We start from the raw sequence: 25,918 nt of genomic DNA, 5'->3' as shown, positions 1-25,918 counted from the left end.
ACAGAACTAGGATTAAAATTCTCGCTAATCCTGGGTTGCTTTGAACAACCCGACCCTGGTCTTTACGATCAGGACTGTGTCTAGTAGAGAGCGTAACGCGAGCCTAATGAACAGGTGTGAGAATAACCTCCAGTACGGAAAACAATACCTTCAAATGTTTCAGGTGGCGTAGGTTTGCCGACAGAGACACAAGTCAAGTTCGTGCTGAAATCGAGGTCATCCACGGCGATGTTAGAAGAAAATGTCACGCCAGCCACACCTTCGATTACAACCTGCAGTAAGTAAATAGAGAAATTAATTTTGAAAAGGGGTGAAAAGCTTACGTACTGAACTGATCTAGAGCTTAAAAAGTTATAACATTTTTGAGCCATCAGTATTTCTGATTCTTCTTTGGTGGACGATGAATTTCAAATTCAAAATCACTACTTCGTGTTTCGGCTCCCAATAGATCTCAACAGCGGCATATATACCAGTGGTTACTCCATGTTTTCGTTGACAGAGTCACGTTTGTGTGAATGGTTGAATGTAAAGATACCAGAACAATCGTGGACTTCTAATTATTTTTATTCCTTTCAAGAATTTTGCCGCAGTTTGGGTGGATATTGTGCGTGTTTTTGTTTTTGCTTTTTCTTTACTTTTAATAGAGATATTTAAGAATTAAATTAAGGATTAACTTAGACAAGCATATATAAAGACCCTAAACTTGGTTTATAATATCAAAAATAGATTGTTGTTTTTGCTTACAGCATGGACATTCACTATATTAAACGAGAAAGATGACCCAAGTAATGCGCTGCTGTTAGCTAGATGAACTAGATGGCACTATCGGGATCACTCGCTGTGTAAGAAAGAAAATAGTGTTCTTTTTCCATATTTGCAGTAAACCTTTAGCCAAGCTCGTTCGGTCAGTAACCCATATTTAGCGCTCACTCTAAATTGGCTACTGCAAGTGCACATCATTTTCTTCTACAACTTTACATAAATAAATATAAAACGGTTCTACCTGGTAGGTGCCATTGTAGTTTATAGCCACACAGCCCTCGATCCAGTTGCTTGATAACTGGTTTCCATGGCGACTCCATATCCTTTCTTCACTGCCACTGATTCTAACATACACAGACAGGGACTCAATAGTGCTGCCGTACATGGAGTAGTAAAACGTCATCTGTCTGGGGCCTCTCATCCAAGGGCTGTTGAGCCTGGCCTTCTCGTCGTATTTACGAGAATGTGACGTTTCGATGTAGATATATAAGCCATTACCTAGGAGAAGAGTGATGTTAATGCATTAAATTATGAGATTAAAATCAGGCGGGAGCTAAACGTAAATGGACACCAGGTGTTTTTTTTCAATACAGCTGAAAGCAAGAATAATAATACTGATCCATAAATAAAGAAAACGCAGACTTCAATTACATAAGCTAATTTTTTGCAACATCTACTTTAGTTCACCAACAAATAAGGTGGGAAAGAAAAGATATTAAAGTATATTAAACGTCAAGTTTGGACTCAGTTCTCAACCTGAATGATCGCTGGCCGGTCCTGTGTTGCTGCTTGGCGCGCTCCCTCGCCTAAGCTTCCAATCAAAGTGGTCGGTATCTTTGTCGTTTGACCAACTGCAGAGTGTGTTCTCATCAAAAGGACAGTTTCCTAACAAGAGAGATCGTGAAGCTACAAATTAAAAGATCCTTTGAATTTCCCTTGTGATTGTCCACATATTGTTGGAACTTGTTTTCATACGTGCATAGATCGGCTTGAATATGACGCGGCATAATTGCAAAGTCAGTACACTGACCGTTTTCTTTCTACCGCCTCTCAGTCCCCTCAGTATCCGCGATTTGTGATTTCATGTTGTGTCATAATATTAATTTTATTTCTTTGCGAGTCGTACCAGCAGCCGGAGTTGCTAATTCATATACAAACTTTCTCACTACTGTTGTTCTGAAAATCCATATTAATAATTTCATTGATAACTGCAGTTTCTTAACGTTTCAAATTCGTCAAAATATTAAGATGCACAAAACAATCATCGGTTTGTTTTCTTTGCAAAGATTCAACAAGGATATAAAAAATCCGTTTGCAGAAACATAACGGAAACGAACAACAGCGGAAACGTCCTGACTTGAATATGACGGAAACACGACTTGACATCTCCGTTCCGGTAACATGACGGAAACTTGATAGAATCGCCAAGACTTGGTATTTCAGGTTTCCGCAAAACGTAAATGTAACGGAAACATCAAGTTCCATGTTTCCGTCGCGTTTAAGGAATGCCGAAACGTAGAATTTCGTCCTGTGGAGTTTCTTGCAGTCTCGTTGACTCTCGCCTTGACAAGGACAAAATGGTTTAAGTAACCGCGTCGGCGATACCGAGGACAACGTCGATTAAAAAATGACTTTTTATTTTACCTACCGATCTCGCGGCACAGTAAAGTCATTAAATTTGATTATGGCACGGGTCACACCAGAGCGAATTTTGTTTTTTTGGTCGGTCCGAAAGACCCAAAAATATCGGCGCTGACCAATTTTTTTTGGGTTCGTTTTCCGTTCGCACATGAAGCCACACGACAAGGCTAAATTCTTGTGTAAACACTGATAAAACGCTTTTGTAAACAATGATGCTTTCCCTTGAAGGCATACTGTCCATCAATTTCCTTAAAGAAACACGCAGTTGACACGTTTAATAAATTTTTGTTTTCTTTGGGCGATTTTGGAAAAAAACCTGCCTGCCCCACCCATACACTACGGCGTCTTTGATCTTCTTGGTCCACTCACAAATTTTTCCAAAGTTTGCTCGTAGGGGTCGCATTAGGAAATACTCCAATTTTGACCCAATTTTTGGTAACCGAGACAAACTGAATTCGCTCTAGCGCGACCCATGCCTATCACTGTCAAAACTATCACGAAACTGAATCTGGGACATAACGATAAAATTGAAATAAAATTTAAACAATTAGCCGTCATGCTTCACGTTCTCCAGACAATGCAAAATTTGGTCATTTCACGTTGTTGTTTTACACTGGAACGCAAAGAAATGTACTAAGAATTATACTGCACGTACACAGCCATTGTTCTACACATTAAACCATTTTTTAGCGACGTTCCCGTTTCTGTTGCCGTCGTGTTTTTTTTTTTTCTTCTTTTTAAACTCCCTAATGTTATCTCGGGAAAGGACGCGAATAAAACAACATCGCAGTTCCCATTGTTTTTCTTTTACAAAGCACTGTGACCATTTCATCATTACGTCAAGAATATCAGGTACAAAGGAGCAAAAAACCAACGATGTTCTTATAATTAAGAAATGGTAAGCGTGCGGCGTGCAACTATAGAGTTGTGGATGCACGCTGGAGGCTGCTACGGACGAAAGAAGCGTCCGGGTGTGACTCAAGCCTCTTGAGTGCTTAGCAAACCTCCCAAGTGCATCCATAACTCGATAGTTGCACGCTGCACTCTTACAATTTCTTTTATAGCATTGAGACTTCTAACATCTTTGCTATCGGATGGAAGTATTTATTAAATCTCATCCTGCTTACATGAAGTCAAAAGCACGATAAACCGCGCGAAAATATTCATACAAAAATCCGACAAAGCGACAGATCAAAATTTTTCTTGGATCGCGGTGAGTTAGTTTACCATTTCTCGATCTCCGACAAACAAACAACTTCAAACGGCTCACTTAACCTAAATACCAAGCTGACAACACACGAAAATCGTAGTCGGGAAAAGCGTTTCTGAAAAGTTAGTTAAATTTGGATGGGTTTTCCGAAGAGTCAGTGAAGACAAACTGCACATTTTCAATAGTGCATGGTTGAAGTTTTTGGTGGTTGAGTTTTCTCTCCTTCAGGGTCTCTTCGGCAAAGGAAAAAAAGAACAATATGGAACCGGACACTTCTTAAAAGCGAGAGTGAGGAAGAAAGCGAACAAGCACCCCTGGCTTTGAGCTGTTTGAGATGCTCTTCTTTAATAGCAGGTTTGTGGGTTACGTTTTCGTTTCCACATCGTTTTAAATCGATATAAGCTTATTAAAAGGCTTTAAGTTGCGTGTCTAGGGCTGAGTGGATTTTAAACAATATCTCTGTTGCTTTCGTTATATGGTAAAAATAAGCTTAAATGAACAGAAAACCGAGGCTTAAAGAAAAATGTTAGAAATATAATTTGCATTTGTGCACGATGCAGTCGTTTATTCAAGCGGCCGTTTCTTCACGTCGAGTTCAATTCACGATGGAGCAATCGAGCAAAACTGAAACCCGGGAACTGAAATAATTCATCAGAGACTACAAATATTTGATAAAACTTCCTTTATCTAAACTCAGTGAAAATATTTTCTTTAACGTTTTTGGAACAGAAGGACTTCGTATGTAAGATTTAACTAAAAACAGAAATTTGCCAAAAATCTCATGTACAAGTTTTGCTCGCCCAAAGTATTTAAGTCTTAAATGGCTTTCGACGCCAGAAAAGTTATACAATGAAAGCTTGTGCTGAATTTTTTTGTCCTCAAATCGCTGAAAAATTCTCTCTAAAGCTGTCGCTTTGCATTACTAACCTCGAAAGGTTGATAAAGACCAGTTTGATGTTTTCTTGGTCTTCTCCGAGTGTCTGCTCAACCAGCTGACTCATCTCCTGCTCGCTTAATTCAGAAAATCTCTTACGTGGAGGCCCGGCAAAAAACTTGAGCTCGAAATTTGGTAGCTCACAGAAATTATCTTCCTCATCTCCAGAAGAATTACTAGATTTTTCCATATTTTAGGAGAAAAAATAAAGGAATTACGTTTCAAAAAGGGGTAAATTCGGTGAAAGAAATTGCCGAGATAAAGTACAAATAAACAAACTGACGTCAGCGTGCAACCCACGGGCAAATGGATCGCGCGTATTAGCCAATCAGAACGCACGCTTTGCTAAGGCTATGTTATAAATGTAGTTGATACGAAGTTTGAACTCGCCAGCCAGTAATCTAGGCTCACAGCAAACCACTGCATACGTTTGGAACTGAATTAACGGTAAAAAAATTAGTAAGACATTTGTCTTTGTTGCTAGATAATTGCGAATCAGTAGATAGCAAGGTTGTAAAGGAACAACAGCTGCATTAACAAACTAAGAATCAAATAACATACATGTACTGTGAAGAAAAAGACTCCTTCATCAATATTATTTTATAAGGCACATCAAATAACGCCAAAAAGGAAAAATCATCTTTGACTATCATAGTTTTGTTAAATGTTACCTGCAAGTGAAAATTGTTTGCAAAACCTTGATGCTTTTGAAAGCTTCAAATAAAGTTTCTTCTTCTATTTATTTTAGGCTAATAACAAATGATTACGAATTTTCATAATACTGAAAGGAAAAATTCTTTTATCCAACGGGACGGATAATTGCTTTTCTTCATGTAGAATTCTGAAAAGAGTTTCAGTATAACAGTAACTCCTCGGTTACTCAATTAACAGACCTTGGTGTTTTGGTAAGATTTTTTCGGATCCAAAGGAAATTTAAAATCGGCGGTTTTACCGTTCAATAATCAATAATTTTGGAAACCAATGCTAATATTAAAAAAATTGACCCGATTCATCAAAAGAGTACATATACAAACTGATTGGAGGAAATTTTGCAATTTCGAAGATTCCTATTGCACTACTCTCCACAAGAGTGTTAATTAGTTTGTGAATCTATGTTGTGTTACAGGAGTTGTAGAAAAAACTAACCTACCAGTAATTGCTTGCGAAGAGCCACTTTGTATTGCGAAAAATTCAAACGTGAGTAATAATATAAACGTTTCCTGACGAAAAATCATCATTTTCCAAACCTGTTACGCAGTATCTGAAAAAAAGAGAAAATAATAAATAGTGGTTTAAGGTTTCTTGTTGTCGATTGACAATTAAGAATTTACAAGTCAGGTCAATTTGTATCGGTGTGTTCAAACTGTTTTTGTACCACCTGAGCTCGATGTTGAAGTTGTTCTGTTCTTAAAATTCCCTATTAATGAATTCCGAGAAGCGATTGAAATCCAGAAAACCTCGCGGCTTCGTCTATTACATGTTTTAAGCAGCCGGAGGCATCCATGTTTCCAATTTGTTACCCGGTAGAAAAACACCAAGTGTACGATGACAGAATATTGTGTAAGCGATATAGGAATACCCAATGGCGAGTCTTTTAATATTGCTATCACACGCATGCTAGTCGTAACATCAATATTTATTTACCCATATGAAGAGAACTACCTGGGATGTATTCTGGATTGGCAGAATCTGAGGAGGCCTACATTTAAAATAACAAAACTTTACAGGGTAAAAATGACCAGTGACCCAGTAGTCAACACTGTGGCAGTCGCTAAGTTAAGATTTTCAAGCTGAAACTTAGACAAAGAAGAAGTGAAATGTTCAAATTAGAAAGTTCTCTTGATTACAAAATTTTTCAATGAGGTTTTTTTGGCGACCTCTCTATTATTTGTAAACATCAAGTAGAGAACTTAAAATGGCAGGAGGTATGGTGTCATTAAGGGAAGTAGAATTGGTTGGAAAACTCGAGGGTAAATCATCTAAACTTTTTTGCCAAAGCACCGAAAGATTGGAGGTTGCCCGGAAAAAATCGAAGTCCACGCAATTTATGAGACGTTAGCAGGATACACGGTACTTACAGCGGGGAAAAATACTTTCCTGTGAATAAGAAAATGCTTTCCTGTGAATAACACCCCTTAAAATAATCAGCTAATTTACAGGCATGTGGAATAATTATAACATTGAAATATTTAAATTCATGGCACTAAAATTATTGAATATGATATATTTAAGTCTAAGTTTAGACCAAGGCCCACTAATTATTGTCGCAAGCTGAATAATAAATTTCCGACACGAAAATAGGCTTGGAATACTGAATAGCCGTAGACGCGTGTACGATATTTCCTTGTTATCTCCGATAAGCTAAGTCTGATGAAAGACAAAAACTGAAAGATTTCAAACACGTGTTCAACAAAGTAGTTTGCGTGCAAATTACCAATTATGCGGCACAGAGGAAGTTGCGACTTAGCATACTTAAACAGCTGGTCTTTGCGGCGACGTTTCTATTGTTCGTGAACATTGAGCAGGGAACTTCAAATGACAGTTAATTAAAGTACTCTCGTGTAGTCTCGCTGGCAAGAACATTATTTCTACGTTTAAGGACAGAATGCTAAACTGACAACACTCTCGGCCAATTATTGGGCTTACCCTGTTCTCATTTGTCTTGTTTAATTTGCTTCCGTGGCACGTTCTTGATGTTTTAAAAGGTTGGATTTCGCAAGTTGAGCAGGTGCACAGTAGCGTCACAACTAATTTTTACGTGCGGGTAAAAACGACTTAAAACGACGGACGGGCACGATATCAATGAATTTCAGTGAGCTGTCTTGTCGCCCTGGGCGTTTTCGACAACATTTGAATTTTGTGAAGACCATTTTACAATAATAACGATCCGATTCAGGTTCCTAAAGCGACGATTTAAAATACAAATGATCGCAGTGACATGTCAAATACGAAATGCGTCAAAACAGGAAATTAAGTGCTCAGAAAGTTTTCTGTGATGATCTATTACCAAAGGTATATCAGTGAAGATTTTACCCAATTTAGAGATCTCGCACATGTGCATTAATTTTAGTCGCGCTATCAAGTGCATTTTTCAATCACTGCCGGTAGTTCTGGATGGAAAAGGTTTGCTATTAATTACAAAAGCTGGAGGTCACGACAGAGAATCCCAAGGACAAATAATTTTTCTTTGCCTCGTGTGGCACGCCGCACATTTTCTTTTTAGGGTTAATGTTCCTTAGGAAATACGTATGGGTTATTGACCAAGTGTGAGGTAAGTTCTTTTTTTTTGCGTGTTTATGGACCGAGACGATCCATAAATACAGGATTTGTTATATGGCTTTCGGGGCAATTTTCCCGCGGGACACGGCGGGTAGTCCTGAGCAGGCAAGATAGCTCCATCTTGCCCGCTCGGGTAGCCAATCACACCGCAGGATTTGATTCATCTTGCCCGCTCACGGAGCTAGTCATATAATAAAGTTGGGTAATTGACCAAACGTGGCGTCAATATGGCTGGATATCCGCCAAGTTCTTCTGTTGTACGTTTGTAGATAAACACGCAAAAAATAGAAAAGAACGAGGCCAATATCTAGCCAATCTGTCCTAACAAGCCTGGCCCAAAACAAATATATTATTTTCTTGCGGGACACAGTGGTTAATCCCGAGCGAGTAAGATAACGCTACCTTGTCTGCTCGGGTAGCCAGTCAAAGCGCAAGATCTGGTTCATCTTGCCCCCTCTCATGGAGGTAGCATATACTGTCCAAAATCGATAGACTTCCACAAGAGAAATACACGTGTGTAGATTTAGGAGAGAGCTAAAAGTAGTATCTTTAAAAAGTTAGGTAAGCTTTAGTTGGGATCCCTGCGCCTGAAACGGGATTGTGGCGCATCTCTAGAGGCGCAGGAAATTACTTGAGAAAAGAAAGTTATGTGGGCGAGAATGTCCAACCCAAACACTGTGCAAATCGATAGTTTCCCACAAGTGAAATACACATGTCTAGATTTGGGGGAGGGCCAAAAGTAGCATCTCTAAAAAGTTAGGTGAGCATTGGTTGGGATTCCGCACCTAAAACGCGAGTGTGGCGCGTCTCTTAACGCGCGAGAACTTAAGAGAGAAACGAAAGTTGATATGGTCGAGAATGTCCAACCCAAACACTGTGAAAATCGATAGTTTTCCATAAGTGAAATACACGTGTTTAGATTTTAGGGAGGGCTAAAAGTAACATCTTTAAAAAGTTAGGTAAGCATTGGTTGGGATCTCTGCACCTAAAACGCGAGTGTGGCGCATCTCTAAACGCGCAAGAACTTACAACAGAAAAGAAAGTTGCTATGGGCGAGAGTCTCTCACCCAAGCACTGTCCAAATCGATAGACTTCCACAAGTAAAATACACGTATGTAGATTTGGGGGAGGGTTAAAAGTAGCATCTTTAAAAAGTTAGGTAAGCATTGGTTGGGATTCCCACACCTAAAATGCCAGTGTGGCGCGTCTCTTAACGCGCGAGAACTTACGAGAGAAAAGAACGTTTATATGGTCGGGAATGTCCAACCCAAACACTGTAAAAATCAATAGTTTTCGACAAGTGAAATACACGGGTGTAGATTTGGGAGAAGACTAAAAGTAGCATCTTTAAAAGGTTAGGTAAGCATTGGTTGGGATCTCTGCACCTAAAACGCGAATGTGGCGCATCTCTAAACGAGCAAGAACTTACGAGAGAAAAGAAAGTTGATAAAGACGAGAAAATCTCACCTACGCACTGTCGAAATCGATAGACTTTCACAAGTGAAATACACGTGTGTAGATTTGGCGGAGGGCTAAAAGTAGTATCTTTAAAAGGTTAGGTAAGCATTGTTTGGGATCCCTGCCCCTAAAACGCGAGTGCGGCGCATCTCTAAATGGGCAAGAACTAACGAGAGAAAAGAAAGTTGATAAAGACGAGAAAATCTCACCTACGCACTGTCGAAATCGATAGACTTCCACAAGTCAAATACACGTGTGTAGATTTGGGGTAGGGCTAAAAGTAGCATCTTTAAAAAGTTAGGTAAGCTTTGGTTGGGATTCCCGCACCTACAACGCGAGAGTGGCGAATCTCTAAACGCGCGAAAACTTACGACAGAAAAGAGAGTTGATATGTTCGAGAATGTCCAACCCAAACACTGTGCAAATCGATAGTTTTCCAGAAGTGAAATACACGTGTGTAGATTTGGGGGAGGGCTAAAAGTAGCATCTTTAAAAAGCTAGGTAAGCATTCGTTGGGATGGCTGCACGTAAAAGGCGAGTGCGGCGCATCTCTAAACGCGCGAGAACTAACGAGAGAAAAGAAAGTTGATAGGGGCAAGAAAATCTCACCTAAGCACTGTCCAAATCGATAGACTTCCACAACTGAAATACACGTGTAGATTTGGGAGAGGGCTAAAAGTAGCATCTTTAAAAAGTTAGGTAAGCATTAGTTGGAATTCTCGCACCTAAAACGCGAGTGTGGCGCATCTCTAAACGCGCGAAAACTTACGAGAGAAAAGAAAGTTGATATGGTCGAGAATGTCCAACGCAAACATTGTGCAAATCGATAGTTTTTCACAGTGAAATACACGTGTGTAGATTTGGGGGAGGGCTAAAAGTAGCATCTCTAAAAAGTTAGGCAAGCCGTAGTTGGGATTTCCGCACCTAAAACGCGAGTGTGGCGCATCTCTAAACGCGCGAGAACTTACGAGAGAAAGGAAAGTTGATAGGGGTGAGAATCTCTCACCGAAGCACTGTGCAAATCGATAGACTTCTACAATTGAAATACACGTGTGTAGATTTGAGACAGGGCTAAAAGTAGCATCTTAAAAAGTTAGGTAAGGATTAGTTGGGATTTTCTCACCTAAAACGCGAGTATGGCGCATCTCTAAACGCGCAAGAACCTACAAGAAAAAGGAAAGTTGATATAGGCGAGAATGTCCAACCCAAACACTATGCAAGTCCATAGTTTTCCACAAATGAAATGCACGTGTGTAGATTCGAGGGAGGGCTAAAAGTAGCATCTTTAAAGTTCGCTAAGCAGTGGTTGGGATCCCTGCACCTAAAACGTAAGAGTGGCGCATCTCTAAACGCGCGAGGACTTACGAGAGAAGAAAAAGTTGTTATGGGCGAGAATTTCACACCCAAGCACTGTTCAAATCGATAGACATCCAGAAGTGAAAGACACGTGTGTAGATTTAAGGGAGGGCTAAAAGTAGCATCTTAAAAAAGTTAGTTAAGCAATGGTTGGGACCCTGCGTTTAAAACGCGAGCGCGGCGCATATCTAAATGCGCAAGAACTAACGAGAGAACAGAAAGTTGATAGGGGCGAGAAAATGTCACTTAAGCACTGTCCAAATCGATGGACTTCCACTAGTGAAATACGCGTGTGTAGATTTGGGAGAGGGCTAAAAGTAGCATCTTTAAAAAGTCAGTTAAGCAATGGTTGGGATTCCGGCACCTAAAACGCGAGTGTGGCGCGTCTGTAAACGCGCGAGAAGTGACGAGAGAAAAGAAAGTTGATATGGGCGAGAATCTCCAACCAAAACACCTTGCAAATCGATAGTTTTCCACAAGTGAAATACACGTGTGTACATTTGGGAGAGGGTTAAAAGAAGTATCTTTGAAAAGTTGGAAAAGCATTGGTTGGGATCCGTGCACCTGTAACTTGAGTGTGGCGCATCTCTAAACGCGCGAGAACTCACAAGAGGAAAGAAAGTTGATATGGGCGAGAATCTCTAATCCAAGCACTGTTTAAATCGATAGACTTTCACAAGTTAAATACAGGTGTGTAGATTTGGGGGAGGGCTAAAACTAACATCTTTAAAAAGTTAGTTAAGCATTGGTTGAATCCCTGCACCTGAAACTTGAGTGTGGCGCATCTCTAAACGCGCGAGATTTTACGAGAAAAGAAAGTTGATAGGGGCGAGAATCTCTCTCCCAAGCACTGTTTAAATCGATGGACTTCCAAAAGTTAAATACACGTGTGTGGATTTGGGAGAGGGATAAAAGTAGCATCTTTAAAAAGTTAGATAAGCACTGATTGGGATTGCCGCACCTAAAACGCGAGTGTGGCGCGTCTCTAAACGTGACATGGGCGAGAATGTCCAACTCAAACACTGTGCAAATGGATAGTTTTCCACAAGTGAAATACATGTATGTAGATTTGGGGGAGGGCTAAAAGTAGCGTCTTTAAAAAGTTAGGTAAGCATTGGTTGGGATCATTATACTTGAAACGGGAGGGTTACGAGAGAAAAGAAAGTTGATATGGGCGAGAATTTCCAACCCAAACACTGTGCAAAATCGATAGTTTTTTTACAAGTGAAATAGATGTGTGTAGATTCGGGGGAGGGCTAAAAGTAGCATCTTTAAAAAGTTAGGTAAGCATTGGTTGGGATCCCTGCTCTTAAAACGCGAGTGTGGCGCATCTCTAAACGCGCGAGAACTTACGAGAGAAAAGAAAGTTGATATGGGCGAGAATCGCTCACCCAAGCACTGTCCAAATCTTACGACTTCTACAAGTGAAATACACATGTGCAGATTTGGTTGAGGGCTTAAAGTAGCACCTTTAAAAAGTTAGGTAAGGATTGGTTGGGATTCCTGCACCTAAAATGTAAGTGTAGCATTTCTCTAAACGCGCAAGAACTGATGAGAGAAAAGAAAGGTGATAGGGCGAAAATTTCTCACCCAAGCGCTGTCCAAATCGATAGCCTTCCACAAGTGAAATACACGTGTGTAGATTTGGGGGAGGGCTAAAAGTAGCATCTTTAAAAGATTTGGTGAGCATTGGCTGGGATCCCTTCACCTAAAACGCGAGTGTGGCGCATCGCTAAACGCGCAAGAACCTACGAGAGAAAACAAAGTTTATATGCGCGAGAATGTCCAACCCAAACACTGTGCAAATCGATAGTTTTCCACAAGTGAAATACACGTGTGTAGATTTGGGGGACAGCTAAAATTAGCATCTTTACAAAGTTAGGTAAAGATTTGTTTGGACCCCTGCACCTAAAACGCGAGTGTGGCGCATATCTAAACGGGCGAGAACTTACGAACTTGATATGGGCGTAAATCTCTCACCCCATGAGGGGACGCAAATAACTTCTACTGTAAGTATCTCTTCCCGGTTTTTGTTTTTGTTTTTGTTTTTTTGAATTCTATGAGAACAGGGCTGTATTCCTCTAAGGCTGTGGGTGTAATTCGTAAACACACTGAGTTCTTATAAATCGTTTTGAAATTCTTCGTTCCAATTTAAATTTATGTTGCTGGCACATGGGTGGGCACTTTATATGTAGACCGTGATGTAAGATACCTTAAACTATTTTTACTGTTCATGATGCACTGCTACGTTAGTCTGCCTTATAAATATTTAACTGCTCTGGTCGACTTTTTAATTTCAATATGATTAAACGTTCTTTTTATGCGTTCCTGTTAAAAATGATGCAAAGTTGTCAATTCCAGTAATTTCAATTTCAAGGAAAGGTCCTGCTAGTACCTTCTTGTTAGTTTTACCAAGGTGCTTCATGACGCCTCCTGGAATAAGCTATACCTTCCCTAGTTAAATCGTCATCAGTTTATCCTACGTTATTCAGGTTATTGATTGGAGAAATAATTATACTTTTGAACCTTAGTTCCTCTATTTTCAGGGGATGGGGGGTGGGCTCACTTCTTTCGGAGGTCGTTACCTACGGACTTTTACGATTCGTTGCGTGTAAGAGCCATTGGCCAAGCCATTGGCCAAGCCATTGGTAGCCGTGTATGGTCACCTAAAACACTGACAATCTATCTTAGCTCCGTGACTAAGTTTCTCCTCGCGCTTTTTTTCTGTTTTTTTGTTTTTTTGTTTTTTTTGTTTTTTGGTTTTTTTGTTTTTGCCCTCAGCTGTGTAATTGTGCGATATTTTCTACACAATAACTTCAATTGCCGAGTATGATAATACTGCACGTGGCTCCCACTGCCAACGACATACTCAGACAAGTATTCCAGATCATCTGGGTTTTCATTCCTTAAGATCTGTTTTAGATTGATTAATCAAACGCTCCTTTACGCCCGGACAAGCATCTCGACGCAAGCACAGAGTTTATTTTGATGGCTTTCATTGGGTAAACAAGACATTTACGTCTGCTCGTCGCGCTCAGCATCTATTCGTTGGCACTTTGGTATCTTTAAGTTCAGTTCGTAGATCTGAACTTGCTTCAGGATGGAAGCAGAGGAAGGTTCATGTTGTGCAATTCGTTCATCATTGCGGGATTACTTGATTTATCGGCATTCCCCGGTTTTTCCTGCCAAGTCTTTCTTCACATGTGTTTAGACGTGATCCGATATATAATGACCTTGTTTTGTTACAGATTATTGGCGTCGGTGGAGTCCGCCATCATTTAAAAGCATCGGGAATGACTCGAACGCACTATTTACTTTTAAAGCACTATTAATATCGTGACTTCATTTTAAAGCTTGTCTCATATTCCATCGGCCCTTTCTGGTTTATTTTTCATTTAATATCATCGGCATGTCACTGAAACAGCAAGACGAAGAACCATAATGAGAGTATGTAAGGAATACTAGGAAAATGTCCTACCATTTCTCTGCGGTACTAACAGTAGAAGCCCCGTGCGTCCCATCATGAATGGTAATTGAACTGAGTGGAGTGCAATTTGGTCTGAAATCATACGCGTGATTTCAAAATCGAACGAGCGCGCAGCGCGAGTTCGATTTGGAATCACAAGTATGATTTCAGACCAAAATTGCTCGGCACGAAGTTCAATTGCCACTTTATTAGATCCATTTTGATATCGCAATCGCCGTAAATTTTAGATTTTTGGTGTATTGTTCCAGTAGCCGGTTTGTTGAAAAAAAAGCGGAACCGGAAACAACTTTACGTCTCATTTAGTACGCAAAACGATGTCATGTGACGAAACTCATTCGACCATGACAAAGAAACAAGCAGTTCTGAAGTTAGAACGAAAATAGTCTACTTCAGGTATAAAAGTTCAATTCTCGTCGCCTGAATCAATTATGGAAGGCCTTCCTTTCTTCTGTGGTTGAGTCCGAGACTTTTTATTGTCTTTGGAGAAGGAATTTGAAGGTGCCTATCCTGTGTAATTCTGCGATCGATTTCTTTGAGTGGTGAAACTCCCTCGAGAGCACGATGCCCAGTGGATAGTACGTTTTTTTCTTTTAAATACCATTCAATGGCATGATTTTAAGGGAGTCCAGCTCGTTATCATCTCTGTTTCTTTTTGCGACCTCGGCGTAGGACTCAATACTCAGGACCTTGTCAAGTTCTTGCGGCGCCATTTGTTTTAAGATATTTCCAAGATGGCGGGACAGGCACCGGCTTCGTAAGACGTTTGTTTATTCACTATTTTGTGCAGTGTGGCGTATTTGACTATGTTTATTCACAGCGACAGAGTTGAGCTCTTTTTTTGCTTCGTTTGAAACTACCGGAAACCTGGAAACATCTACCTTCTTGAGATGGCTCTGAATTTGTTGTTGTGTGGTTTTTCGTTTGTTTATGTTTTACTGGACTCGGTATCATACGGATCTTGAGCAAATCGATGTTGAAGAAAAATCGCCAAAATGTTCGTCAAAATGGACACTGAAAGTTTGAAACTTCCATTAAAGTAGGTCTTCAGCCTGAAGAAGCTCATAATCGTCATTTAGAAACTGTAATTAATTAAATTCGTCAATTTTTTTGGAAAAAAAACTATAATAACTACAAAGTTTTGGCAATAGTAGTTGTAAAATTCTCCACACAACGGCTTTTTGCAATTGCCTTTCATTTTCCTGAAATTTTATTGATTACTTTAAACTAATCTTGAAATCTGATTGGTTGTTTTGTTTTACTGTCCCATTCTCTTTGGCTGAGAAAAAGATGCGATTTAGAGCAAACAATAGTGCGATTCGTGAATAAATCGCACCACTGAGAGCCAATCAGATTGCAAGGATAACCAATGATTTCAAAATGGATTTAATAAGATAATTAATTATTTCCAGCCTTGTTAATTATCTTTAACTCACATCTCTACTTTCCAGCTTCGGACGAAGTGGGAAGTCAAGAGTGACATCTTAAACTGCTTCGAGTGGGCGTCCTCGGACCCTTCCAGAAACTTGCAAATTTAGAGTTCACGGTCAAATATCGTAATAGTTTCCTCCAAATACTGGTCAGTTGCAAGCACATCTAGTCAATAAGTGCCCCTCTTTTCCCTGAATGTGATTCTCGTGACCATGGACAGACAGTTGTGGGTACACCATTTTACGCACGAAACTGTGCAGGCATCACAGAAGAAATTTCCAGCCTAAACATGCAGACCTGTTTCTTTCTGAAACGTTTTCACACATTCAGCCGCCTAACAGTGATAAAACCTACTTCCCACGTCTCGTTTCCCTAATTCAACGTCAATAATTTTTTTTCCTCACGCGCTCATTGGCGAATTTTTATAGTCAATAAGCGAACAGACACATGAATTTGTAAACATGCGCGCGTTAATTTGCACTGCAGTGCAAATTAAGAATTAACGATAAATTGGCCCGCTCTCAGCCAATCGCAATGAAGTAATCTTCTCAGTCATATAATAAGACTTGCCACTCTTCAACCTCCGCATAATTAAAAAACTAAAGAAAATGCACCTATGCGAGCACTCAACTATTTTCTCAATTCTCCAAATCAAGACATGAACAACAGGATCTTTCTGCCTTTTTTCTCGAATTATTCTGTCATGTTTGTAGAACCTCGCACTTTTTATGAACTGCGAGGTAAAATTTCAGCGAGGTAAAATTTCAATGACAGCATTGCCTTCGGTGAGATAAAACTATATGCAGATTAAAGGCATGAAGGTTACTCCAAAGAAAAGAGAAATTCTAAAACTAAAAATTTGCCGTTTAGTCCGTTGACGTACATAAAGCTTCCGTGAGGATAACTTGCTGGCAGCACGGATGTTTGCAACGGATACAGTACGCGCTGCACAAACAAACAGGCCATATCCACTAACATGGTGTTTTTGCGCCTAATCGCGGGCAACTATATCACCTAGCTGTTAACGGAGTAAAATGCCGACATGACTTACCACACTGGAGTTTTTACAGTCATGGTTTTTCCCTCTAACGTTAGTTTTTGCAATGCAATTTACCGCTTTTCTGTCCCCAAAGAGGCTCTAGAAAAAGTAATAATGAGAAAAAGTGAAAACGAAAACTTCGAAACTAGAAACTGAAAACTCGTGTTACAGCTGGTACCTGTAAAACTTGAAAGCAACGAATATCTAGCTTCATTTAGAATATTATTACCATTACAAATTATAATATATTTTGACTTCTTATCACGCTCTGATTGGCTAAAACCTTCGTTTAATCAGAGTGTGAAATATTGAACTACCTGTAAACGTGTGCTATATTGGTTCGCGCCAGTTTTTCCATATCATGGAACCTATAAGTTAGCCTAAGACCCCGTCCTCAATACGACGGAGAAATTTGAAAATGGTGTTCTCAGTCTGAAACTCCGTCTACACTACGTTTGAGAAATTTGAAATCGCGACAGTCACCGGTCATTTTGGATTTGTGTTTGAGGAAAACTCGGGCTGGGAAATCACATGATTATCGCGTTGTCATCGTTTTCGGAAAGCTCCTTTTTCAAAACGTCAGCGCGTTTTCAAATTCCTCCGATTTGAAGAGAGTTTTCGTTTGAAGCTCCGTTTTCGTGACGGATTAGTATGCACGGTAGGCCTAACCGAGGGAATAAAAAAGCTGAGTTTTCACATTGCTCCGGTGTAGTGCGGACGAGACCTATGCCACGTGTTAACATGTGTTTAGTAACTAAATAAAATTAAAAAGCCGAAAACAGTGCGGAAATCGAAAACCCTTTTCTACATTTCTGAACTCAAGTTTCAGGATATTAATGGGCATGAAAATTATTCTCAGCTGTCATTATCAAGAAAAACGGCCTCTTAAAATGTGATAGTTCATTGGTTGTTAGAACAATAAATTACAGGTCATAACGATACGCCAAGCCCAAGAAAACAACAATTGTAGCAGCTTAAAACGTGATGGTTCTAAAAAATACTAAATATAGAACGAAAGAAGCGAATATTGACTTCTGAATGGAAAGCAGACAGTTCGTCTTTCGCGTAATTCCTCTTATGCTTGTTTTAGGCTTTGCTTAATCAAGGGCGTTAAAAAACAGTTCTCTATGTTTGTCCAGGCGGATTATACGTCTCTAGAATTAAGGTCCTGTTCACAGTACTCCGGAAGAATTTGAAAACGGAGCTTTATTTCTACGGTTAGGCCTACCGTCCGTACTAATCCGCCATGAAAACGGAGTTTTTCGAAAACGCTCTTTAAATCGGAAGAATTTAAAAACGCCGCGGCCTCTCGTTTTCGTGTGAACGGAAAACATTTTCATTTGAAAACAGAGCTTTACGAAAACGATGACTTCAGGAGTATAGTGCGATTTCACTTCATTTCCAAAATGACCCGTGATAGTTGCGTTTTCAAATTTCTCCTTGAGCGTAGTGTGGTAAACGGCCATTGTCTAGAGAGGCTTCAACGAATCCTTCATTAACATATAAATTATTTTTGCAATGTACATACTTGATGGCGCCATTAAAGCTTGACAGTTGCATATTCTTGGTTGTATTTAGCGTTATATAATTTCACAAACGCGTGATTAAGTGTGATTCAAATTGAGAAAAAAATCATCACGATTAAAAATTTCTCAGTCCAGTTTTCTATTGTTATGTAAATGTCGGGTTTGATGATCATCAGACATACAAATAGATGAAGGTTGTTTTTTTTTTTCCTTATTTTATTTATTTGTCGCGGAATTAAACTTTACGAAACTGTTGCAAGATTTTACAAATTATATATTGGCCGTGCACAATCTATGTTAGTATCTGAAATTCCTGTTTATTTAACGTTTTCCGACATAAAAGTCATGTTTGCTCCCTAATATCTCGAAACTATCATTCATTCGCATCGTTATATTTGTCTTTAAGCGCATTAAGAGTTAAATAAAGTTCGTATCGTCGCACTTGGCAAGCCTTCAGTGGGTTGATTGAAGCTCGTTTTAACACCGTAACATTGTTTATTAGTTAATACTACTCCGCAGTGCAATAATTTACCGCAATGCTTCTTACATGTACCTCCAATCAAACCTTAAAGTCAACTCTATATATAACCAAAACGAATACATTCGTCATGCGCGTCTTCCAATACTCTCTCAGTTTCTACTCTCTCTCTCTGTTAGTTCGGACATACTTAATATTGCATTCAAGAGAGAGTCGCGCAATTTTTTTTTTTTTTTTCAAAATTCTTCAAAATTCTGTTGAGAAAACTGAGTGTAAATTGGAACTTTACTGATAAAAAGAAATTATGTGAACAGAATCATAAACTTGATGAGATTTCATTGGCATTAATAAGTGCTATTCTCAAGTGTAAATCCTCCTACTAGCAAAACTGACTCAGTTTTGGCTAGCTAGATGACTATTTTACACGTTAATTTACCTCTTAATTGACGTTGCTCAAAATCTAGATGAGCAAAATGTATACATGCATTCTCTCGTCAATGATAAAACATAGACAAACTAAACCAGGTAAATTTTCTCACCTGTGAGGTCAAGATGTGTCAAGTTTTCTTCAACTCTAAGAGAGACACCGAAAAGCCAAAAAGTCGACACTGTTTAGAATCCGCCTTAAAATCTGCAATTAAGGGAACTCGCAAGCGACGTGCAATTCACTTGAGCTATTGTCCGTCTGTCATCAACTCACAGGGATTCCACGCACTCCTGAATTTGTATTTACTCAAGCTTTGTACCTAGTAAAATGAAACGGAAGGAACAAAAAACGTTACAGAAAGCATACCGCCAACTAACATCACTTCTGCTCTGCACTTACAAGTAGATAATCAAGCTCTTTCACAGTTCTTTGTCGGACTCCAGGCGATAATTTCATCGTCGGAAGGTGGGATGATAATGGTAGCAGGTGTAAGCAGCAATGATTTTATTTCCAGCTCCATCACCCCCGGAGGGGGTTTGGCAAAGTGAGAATACACTTTTGGCAAAAGTGAGTATGTAGTTTCATTGTTTACCCGTAACACGTACAGAGAAAAAAGTACAATTAAATTGCTACTTTTGAAAACAGAATTTACTCTTTCATAATGTTCATTGTCTGCATAGACAACAGCTAGAAAGGCTGTGATAATAAGTGTGAATACCAAAGTCGACTGACAAATTTGCAAGTTCAGCAAGGGGTTTTGCCTAATCGAATAATCATTGACGACAAGGACAATTTAAATTTCAACATCTCCCGGCAACGCGGACTGCCGTGGGTAAATAAGCGGTGAGCGCAACCGTACCGGAAAATAGTTAGGCTGGACGCTTTGTTTATGTTTAGTGTGGCGATTTCCACTGGCGTTCAACGCTTACTCTCGACATGGCCGCGTTCAAGCGGCCCTAATTGGAGTGTGACGTCGACCAATATTTCATAGTTATTGTAGTGCTAGCTGAGCAAATTTAAGCACGCTTTCGGAAAATCGTCGGAAAGCAATGTGCTTTATAAATTCCTGATGCACAGAAATGTACAACAAAATGGTGATTCGAGTAAAAGACAATTATAATGAAGACAACAAAATAAGCGCAATACTTGAGGCTAAAAACTTGCGACCCTAAAATGTTTCAATGAATTTGAAACTCAGGGATTACATTGAATATGGATTGATCACATTGAGGGCCAATTTTCAAAAAAAAATCTTTTTTACTTTTTTTTGTTTTTTGTTTTTTGTTTTGTTTTGTTTTGTTTTTTGTTTTAACTCCTGCCCAATTTAATAATTGTATGGTCAAACGGTTTGTTTTCAAAAAGGCATGATAACACCCCATACAAGTTGTTTTTCAAGCCAAAAATCAAACGGACCTATTTCCCTTGGATTTTCACTCGAGGTATTTACATGTTGTAAGATTCATTTAAGACAAAAGTGCCCTTTAGTCAAGTCTTGTGGCCATAATTTACAATATCTTAAAACAGCTTTGTTTTTGTTGTATTTTGACATCTTGTAACTTCACCCGCAATTTTCTCAGAAATGCTCTCATAATTTTTTTTTTTTTAATTGCCATCGGTTAGACAACTATGTCAGGTCATAGATTCCGACAAAAATTTCTCTTAATGATAAGATATTCGGTCTCACGTAAAATAGTTTAATGAGGTCATAACGTTACCATGGTGACTCAGATCTTGGTGAAACGCATTGCCGTTCGAAACTTTTGTATTTCTCTAACATACCAGTAACGTTAGATTTTCTGTTGGATTGATAATTCGATCGAGAAACCTAAAACTCAGCATATTTCACGGCACACATGTATCTACAATGGTAACAAATGTGTTACGAGTTAGAAAAGGGAAAGCACCTTTGTCACTTGTTAATCTAAGAAAAAAATATTTTTAAGATAAACCCAGTTTAGAACTTGACCGTTAAAACCACTGAGTAGATGCAAGAGTAAGAAAGCTAACGTTAAATTCAGTGAACATCCGTGTCGGTGTAGCAAAAAACTGTAGATATGATCACTCTTCTTTTGGCGTTATAAGAAAAAATATCTATTTTTAGTTCTTGAAATGCAAAATTAGTGTTTTATTCAAAACAGTATTGGTAGATGGAACATCGTCGACAAGTTGAAAAGATAAAGGGTCGTAAAGCTCTTTAATTACGTAAGGGACTTCTCTGACCTTGACGGCGCCTTATATTTTTATAACCTCTTAAAATCCCAACAACTTTAAAAGAAAAACGCCATAACGCATCGACTTATGCACATAATCTATCAGCAACCCAAAGGGAACCTACAGGTTTAAAGTAAAATAAAAACAAAAACAAAAACAAAAACAAAAACAAAACGATTGTAGCAGCACACTTACGAGATGCTTGATATAGCCAGATATAACCCCACAAAACAGCGCCTACCTTTCGTTCTGACAGAAACAAAGTCGTGAATTTAATATTCATAGACGCTATTGCCAAGACTACCGACAAATTTAATAGGCAATCAGCATGGGTTAGCTCCTCATTGTCATTACTGACGCTACCTGTGATAATTATTGTCATCAAGTCTTTCCTACTCGTAAATTTCCATCATCGATGATGAATATTGCGATCTAACAAAGACAGGCAATTGACAATCGATATAGAAATTTCGTCTAAAAATTTTTTTTTTGACTGTAGTATGCAATTCTTTAAAAAACCGAGTAAAAAGCGAAATAATAAAATGTCAAAATAAATTGACGTGCAGGACAATACTTTTTCACAGCAGATGCAATGACCGGCAGTCAAAACATTTTTGTAGTTTAGGCTAAATAGCACCGCTCCAGTTAGCCTAAAAAGCACTCCGGTTAGCCTGAATAGCACTCCGGTTAGCCCGTTTACGGTTAGCTTTCAATAATGGTAAGGGTTAACACGATATATACTTAAAAAAATTCCGAAAGATGCCAGCCGGTTTCGGTGGCATAGTGGTCATACAGCATGGGAACCGCTTGCCATGCGAGCGTCCCCGGTTCGATGCCTCTTGGGGACACCTGTCACATTATTCTCATAGCCGGTCATTTAGTATGTTTAAAACCTTGACCGGCTGCCGGTCATATACCCACAGCCTTTTCGAAAAGCTACCCACCTTTTTTTAAAAATTGTTTTCCGTCCACACGAAAACGAAAAGCCGGCGTTTTCAAATTCGTTCCGTTTGAAAAGTGTTTCGAAAAGCTCTGTTTTGGTGACGCATTAGTGTGGATGGGGCCTTTCGAGCCGAACACTGGCCAGTTCTGCACGTGAATTTTGAAACTTTGTACATATCTTACCCATCATTAAAAGCAAAACAACAACTTAAAATGACCAAGTTCTACGTATTTTGGAGAAAGTGAACCGCAATAAACGCTGCATCTATTGCATATTTAGCCTGAGCAAGATTTTAGCCGACAGGCGTACTGAGCAGATCTACACAGTTGCGAAATTCAAAGTTGAAATATAAATCTATTTTTTAAAAGGCATCGTCCTCGCCGTCGCCGTCGTCAATGCTGTCGAAATGCCCAGTTTACAGAAAACAAACAAAACAAAATTGCTTATTGAAAATGATGATGCTGGTCAGAAACTGGAGAGAACATGGCTCTTGCTCCGCGCTTTTGATATAGTTAGGTGATAACTAATTCTATATAATATGAAACTCCGATAAATTGGTAAAATCAAATGACTATGATATGGTTTGACTGCCTACACTTACATATTAATGAAACGGGACCCAATTCAGCTGCGGATTTTGGTGTTTCTGATATGAAAGATGGCAGCTTGAAATTGGAAAAAGTTATCTTACAACTAAAGTTATACAAAAGGCCATTTTACAGTTGTGTATTTATTTACCTGGTCGATGAATGGGTTACGGTTAGAGATGATCTTGCTTTGATACAGTCCTCTCTGCTTTTCTCATTTAAATGCTAACTTGTTAGTATAATAACAACTTGATTTACATAATAACCAGGTGATCTGACCGTAAATAATTAACCAATCATCTTCAAGGAGAAATTATTTTTAAAGCCGCACAGAATTCTTTGCGCGCCTAGTAGCGCTTGTTCTGGCCTTCGGCATGTAGTCCATCGACACATCGATAGCGCCGTGAGGATAAACATGGCAGTTTTCAGTCGGAAGGCTTTTTTCTCATCATGCTTTGGTTGTGAGTGGAGTTATAACTTTACTACCGAGTATTCTTAAAGATTTTTAAACTAAGAAAAGTTTAATACACGATTATCTAGACCAACAAAGTCAGTGAGTTGGCTTGTGGGCCTTCTGCATGGGCACATGACATGTTCTCTCCCGGAAGAGGTGGTTGAACCTTCTTTCCATCGATCCATACATTTTGTTGGTTGAAGGAACTGTGTGCAGAAGACGCAAGGAAGCCATCTGTGCTGCTCGAACTAAAGATGGATCTGGCACAATCGGATACCTTTCCTCCGGATTCTCATTGGTGTCGTCGCAGAGATCGTAAACAATGGCAAGTCCTCCATCAGTTGCGAGACTTTGTTCAACATTTCTCGCAGCTTCGTTGTTCCAGGCTCTCTTCCACAGGCCAACAATAGTTTTATTCTATAAGGTTTTTTCTGTCCTACTACTTGTAAAGTTTGCTCCACCCATTTTCCGCCGCTTGCTTTCTAGAAAGACGGTTTCTCTTAAAATCGTGCGCTCGAAAAGTGCAGGAATCATGGCGCGTTTGCGGGACAAATCTAAAAACTTCCAAGGTCTTGTTTTCACTCCTAACAGGCATAAATGACTGTTTTGGGCTTTAAAATAGAAAGGAAAGATACAAATCAATGTTTAGGTGGCCTCAGTATGGAGGATCAAGTAGTACAGAGTCCGTAGAACTTTCTGGTGAAGAAGGTTTTCTTCCTACAGCCGCCGCAAAAACATGAAGATCAGAGCGCTTTCAGATCGCAGATTTAAAGCAGCTTTTCGGACTTAAGACACAAAAATGGTAATGTACATTATTACTTCGAAGTTGAATTCAACTTTTGGAACGATTGGTAAGGCCGCAGGCGTTAAAATGTCCGGAAAAGCGGTCGGTAAAAACTCAAGCTTTTGCGTTAGCGTAAAGAATAATTTGAACATGTGATCATGCAGCGAAGCACGTGTGCAAAATTTTGAACAATTTTTTTCTTTTAAATAGGTTTCTTCGCCTCAGCGTGGATGAAAATCTATTGTTATTGACCTTCCCTTCACATTTCTTTCATTTGGTTCCCTGTATTTGGGAATTTTAGGTTTTAAAAGTGAACAGTAACTTGCACGTTGGATTTCTGCATATTTAATTTACGGCGACCTCCAGGCGCTTTGTTTATTTTGTTTATTCGCTTCGTTCAAATATTTCCGCGTCTTATTAAGCTACACTACAGAACCGCTGGGGAAAGAACCAGAATGGCCACTAATTAACACAGTTGAAATACGACTGATCTCAAAATAATTGGCTTGTTTTTGTCGTCTTTTTAATTTACGACTTTCATCTTTCTTTCCAGCGCCGTCATATTTCGTCGCGCGGCGAAGAAATTACTCGATTTCTTGTTTTCAGTTTGATTTTACAAGAGTTGTTCGCTTTTATTTTTCGTTGTTTTCTCAAATGTTAGTCGTTACAAGAATGAAATTCGGTTGTAGTTGGTTTCGTTTTGTCCCCCAAAGTCAATAATTTACTCATTTTCGCAAAGTCAATTTTCTCTGCTTCTGTGGGACATTTTGTCGTGCGGTAAGGAAATATAATTTCTTGTTTTCTCACCAGTTTTGTACATCAGGTTGAGTTCTTTTTGTTAATATTTTTTAATATTTCGACCCTTCATTTATTGAACTTTAAATAAACGATGTCTTGAAGCCTGATCTTGTGTCTGTGGTTACTCCGCATATGGTTTAGGGGTGGGTCGCGGGCAATTTCATTCAGGCGTCAATGGGTTAGTGCATGTTTGATTGTTTGAAGTTGTGTAAGCTGTTCATAAACTGCCCCTGCGCATTTTTGGACAGTATCATAGTCATCATTTCCCAACTAAAGAGCAACTGTTACACTGTGCTCAGTAAATTATAAGGCTCAATGATTTTCACTCTGACACTTTTCTCCCCTGTGAAATGGCGTGACCATTTCAGCCATGGGAAACCATCATGATGCTGTTGGTTGGTGTTGTAACTGCACTCTACACCTGACTGACTTAGAAATAGTGTAATATAATTCTCAATGTCAACATAGCCCACAACTACCTCTCCAAATTCATTAAAGGTCAGGCCAATCTTTTCTAGCAATTCTTGGCGTGTGCCATTCAGATTATTAATTTTTTTTCTTTACTGAGTTGGAGAGCGTTTGATCGAATGGTCGACCGAACTAGTGCTGTGGCCGACATATGATAATAATAAAATGAATGACTAAATAAAAGCAAACTAGATACCGATGGTATACAGTACCTTTAATACTGTATAGAAAGTACACTATTAAAAGCAAATTGAAGTAAAACACCAAGTGATTTTCAAGCTTACAATGCGATGCGGCCAGCGCTGCATGTTGTGCGATTCAAGTACTCAAATCGCTTCCATCCAAGTGTAGAAAAGATTCACCGTCGAAAGAGACTTCCCAACTGTCCAAATCAACACTTCTCATATTTACAGCACAATTCCGAGTTCCAAGCGCGGTATAAGACAAGACAAAATAATTCTGAAAAGCATCAACACTCGCTCTGGTCATTCAAATGCAAGCTCACGACTACGCGCGGGCTGCGTTATGGGATACGGCAATAAAATTTTCTCTCCAGTCTCGCGTAATGACGTCACCAGATCACCTGGAAAAGCAGTGAGGTCTTTATGACTCTTTATCAAAACAAGGTCATCTGCAGCCCTTAGCTCA

The 25,918-nt window shown here is 39.3% G+C and overlaps 1 protein-coding gene across 1 annotated transcript in view; it reads right to left on the bottom strand.

Annotated features, from left to right (window-relative positions):
- The window catches only part of LOC110052563 (uncharacterized), an 83,233-nt gene extending 60,240 nt beyond the window's left edge, over positions 1-22,993 (bottom strand). The window contains exons 1-7 of the mRNA XM_089285764.1: positions 22,918-22,993; positions 19,138-19,344; positions 16,607-16,693; positions 5,698-5,808; positions 1,519-1,647; positions 1,004-1,260; positions 149-272 (exon numbers count right to left, since the gene is read on the bottom strand). Of these exons, the coding sequence (XP_089141890.1) occupies positions 149-272; positions 1,004-1,260; positions 1,519-1,647; positions 5,698-5,785 (598 nt within the window). The 5' untranslated portion in view covers positions 5,786-5,808; positions 16,607-16,693; positions 19,138-19,344; positions 22,918-22,993. The remainder of the gene's footprint in view (positions 1-148; positions 273-1,003; positions 1,261-1,518; positions 1,648-5,697; positions 5,809-16,606; positions 16,694-19,137; positions 19,345-22,917) is intronic.
- Between the last annotated feature and the right edge of the window lie 2,925 nt (positions 22,994-25,918).

Source organism: Orbicella faveolata, unplaced genomic scaffold, assembly GCF_042242905.1.
Source record: "Orbicella faveolata isolate gen_17 unplaced genomic scaffold, um_ofav_v1 contig_13, whole genome shotgun sequence".
Lineage (NCBI taxonomy): Eukaryota > Metazoa > Cnidaria > Anthozoa > Scleractinia > Merulinidae > Orbicella > Orbicella faveolata.
This window is presented reverse-complemented; position numbering and strand designations above follow the sequence as displayed.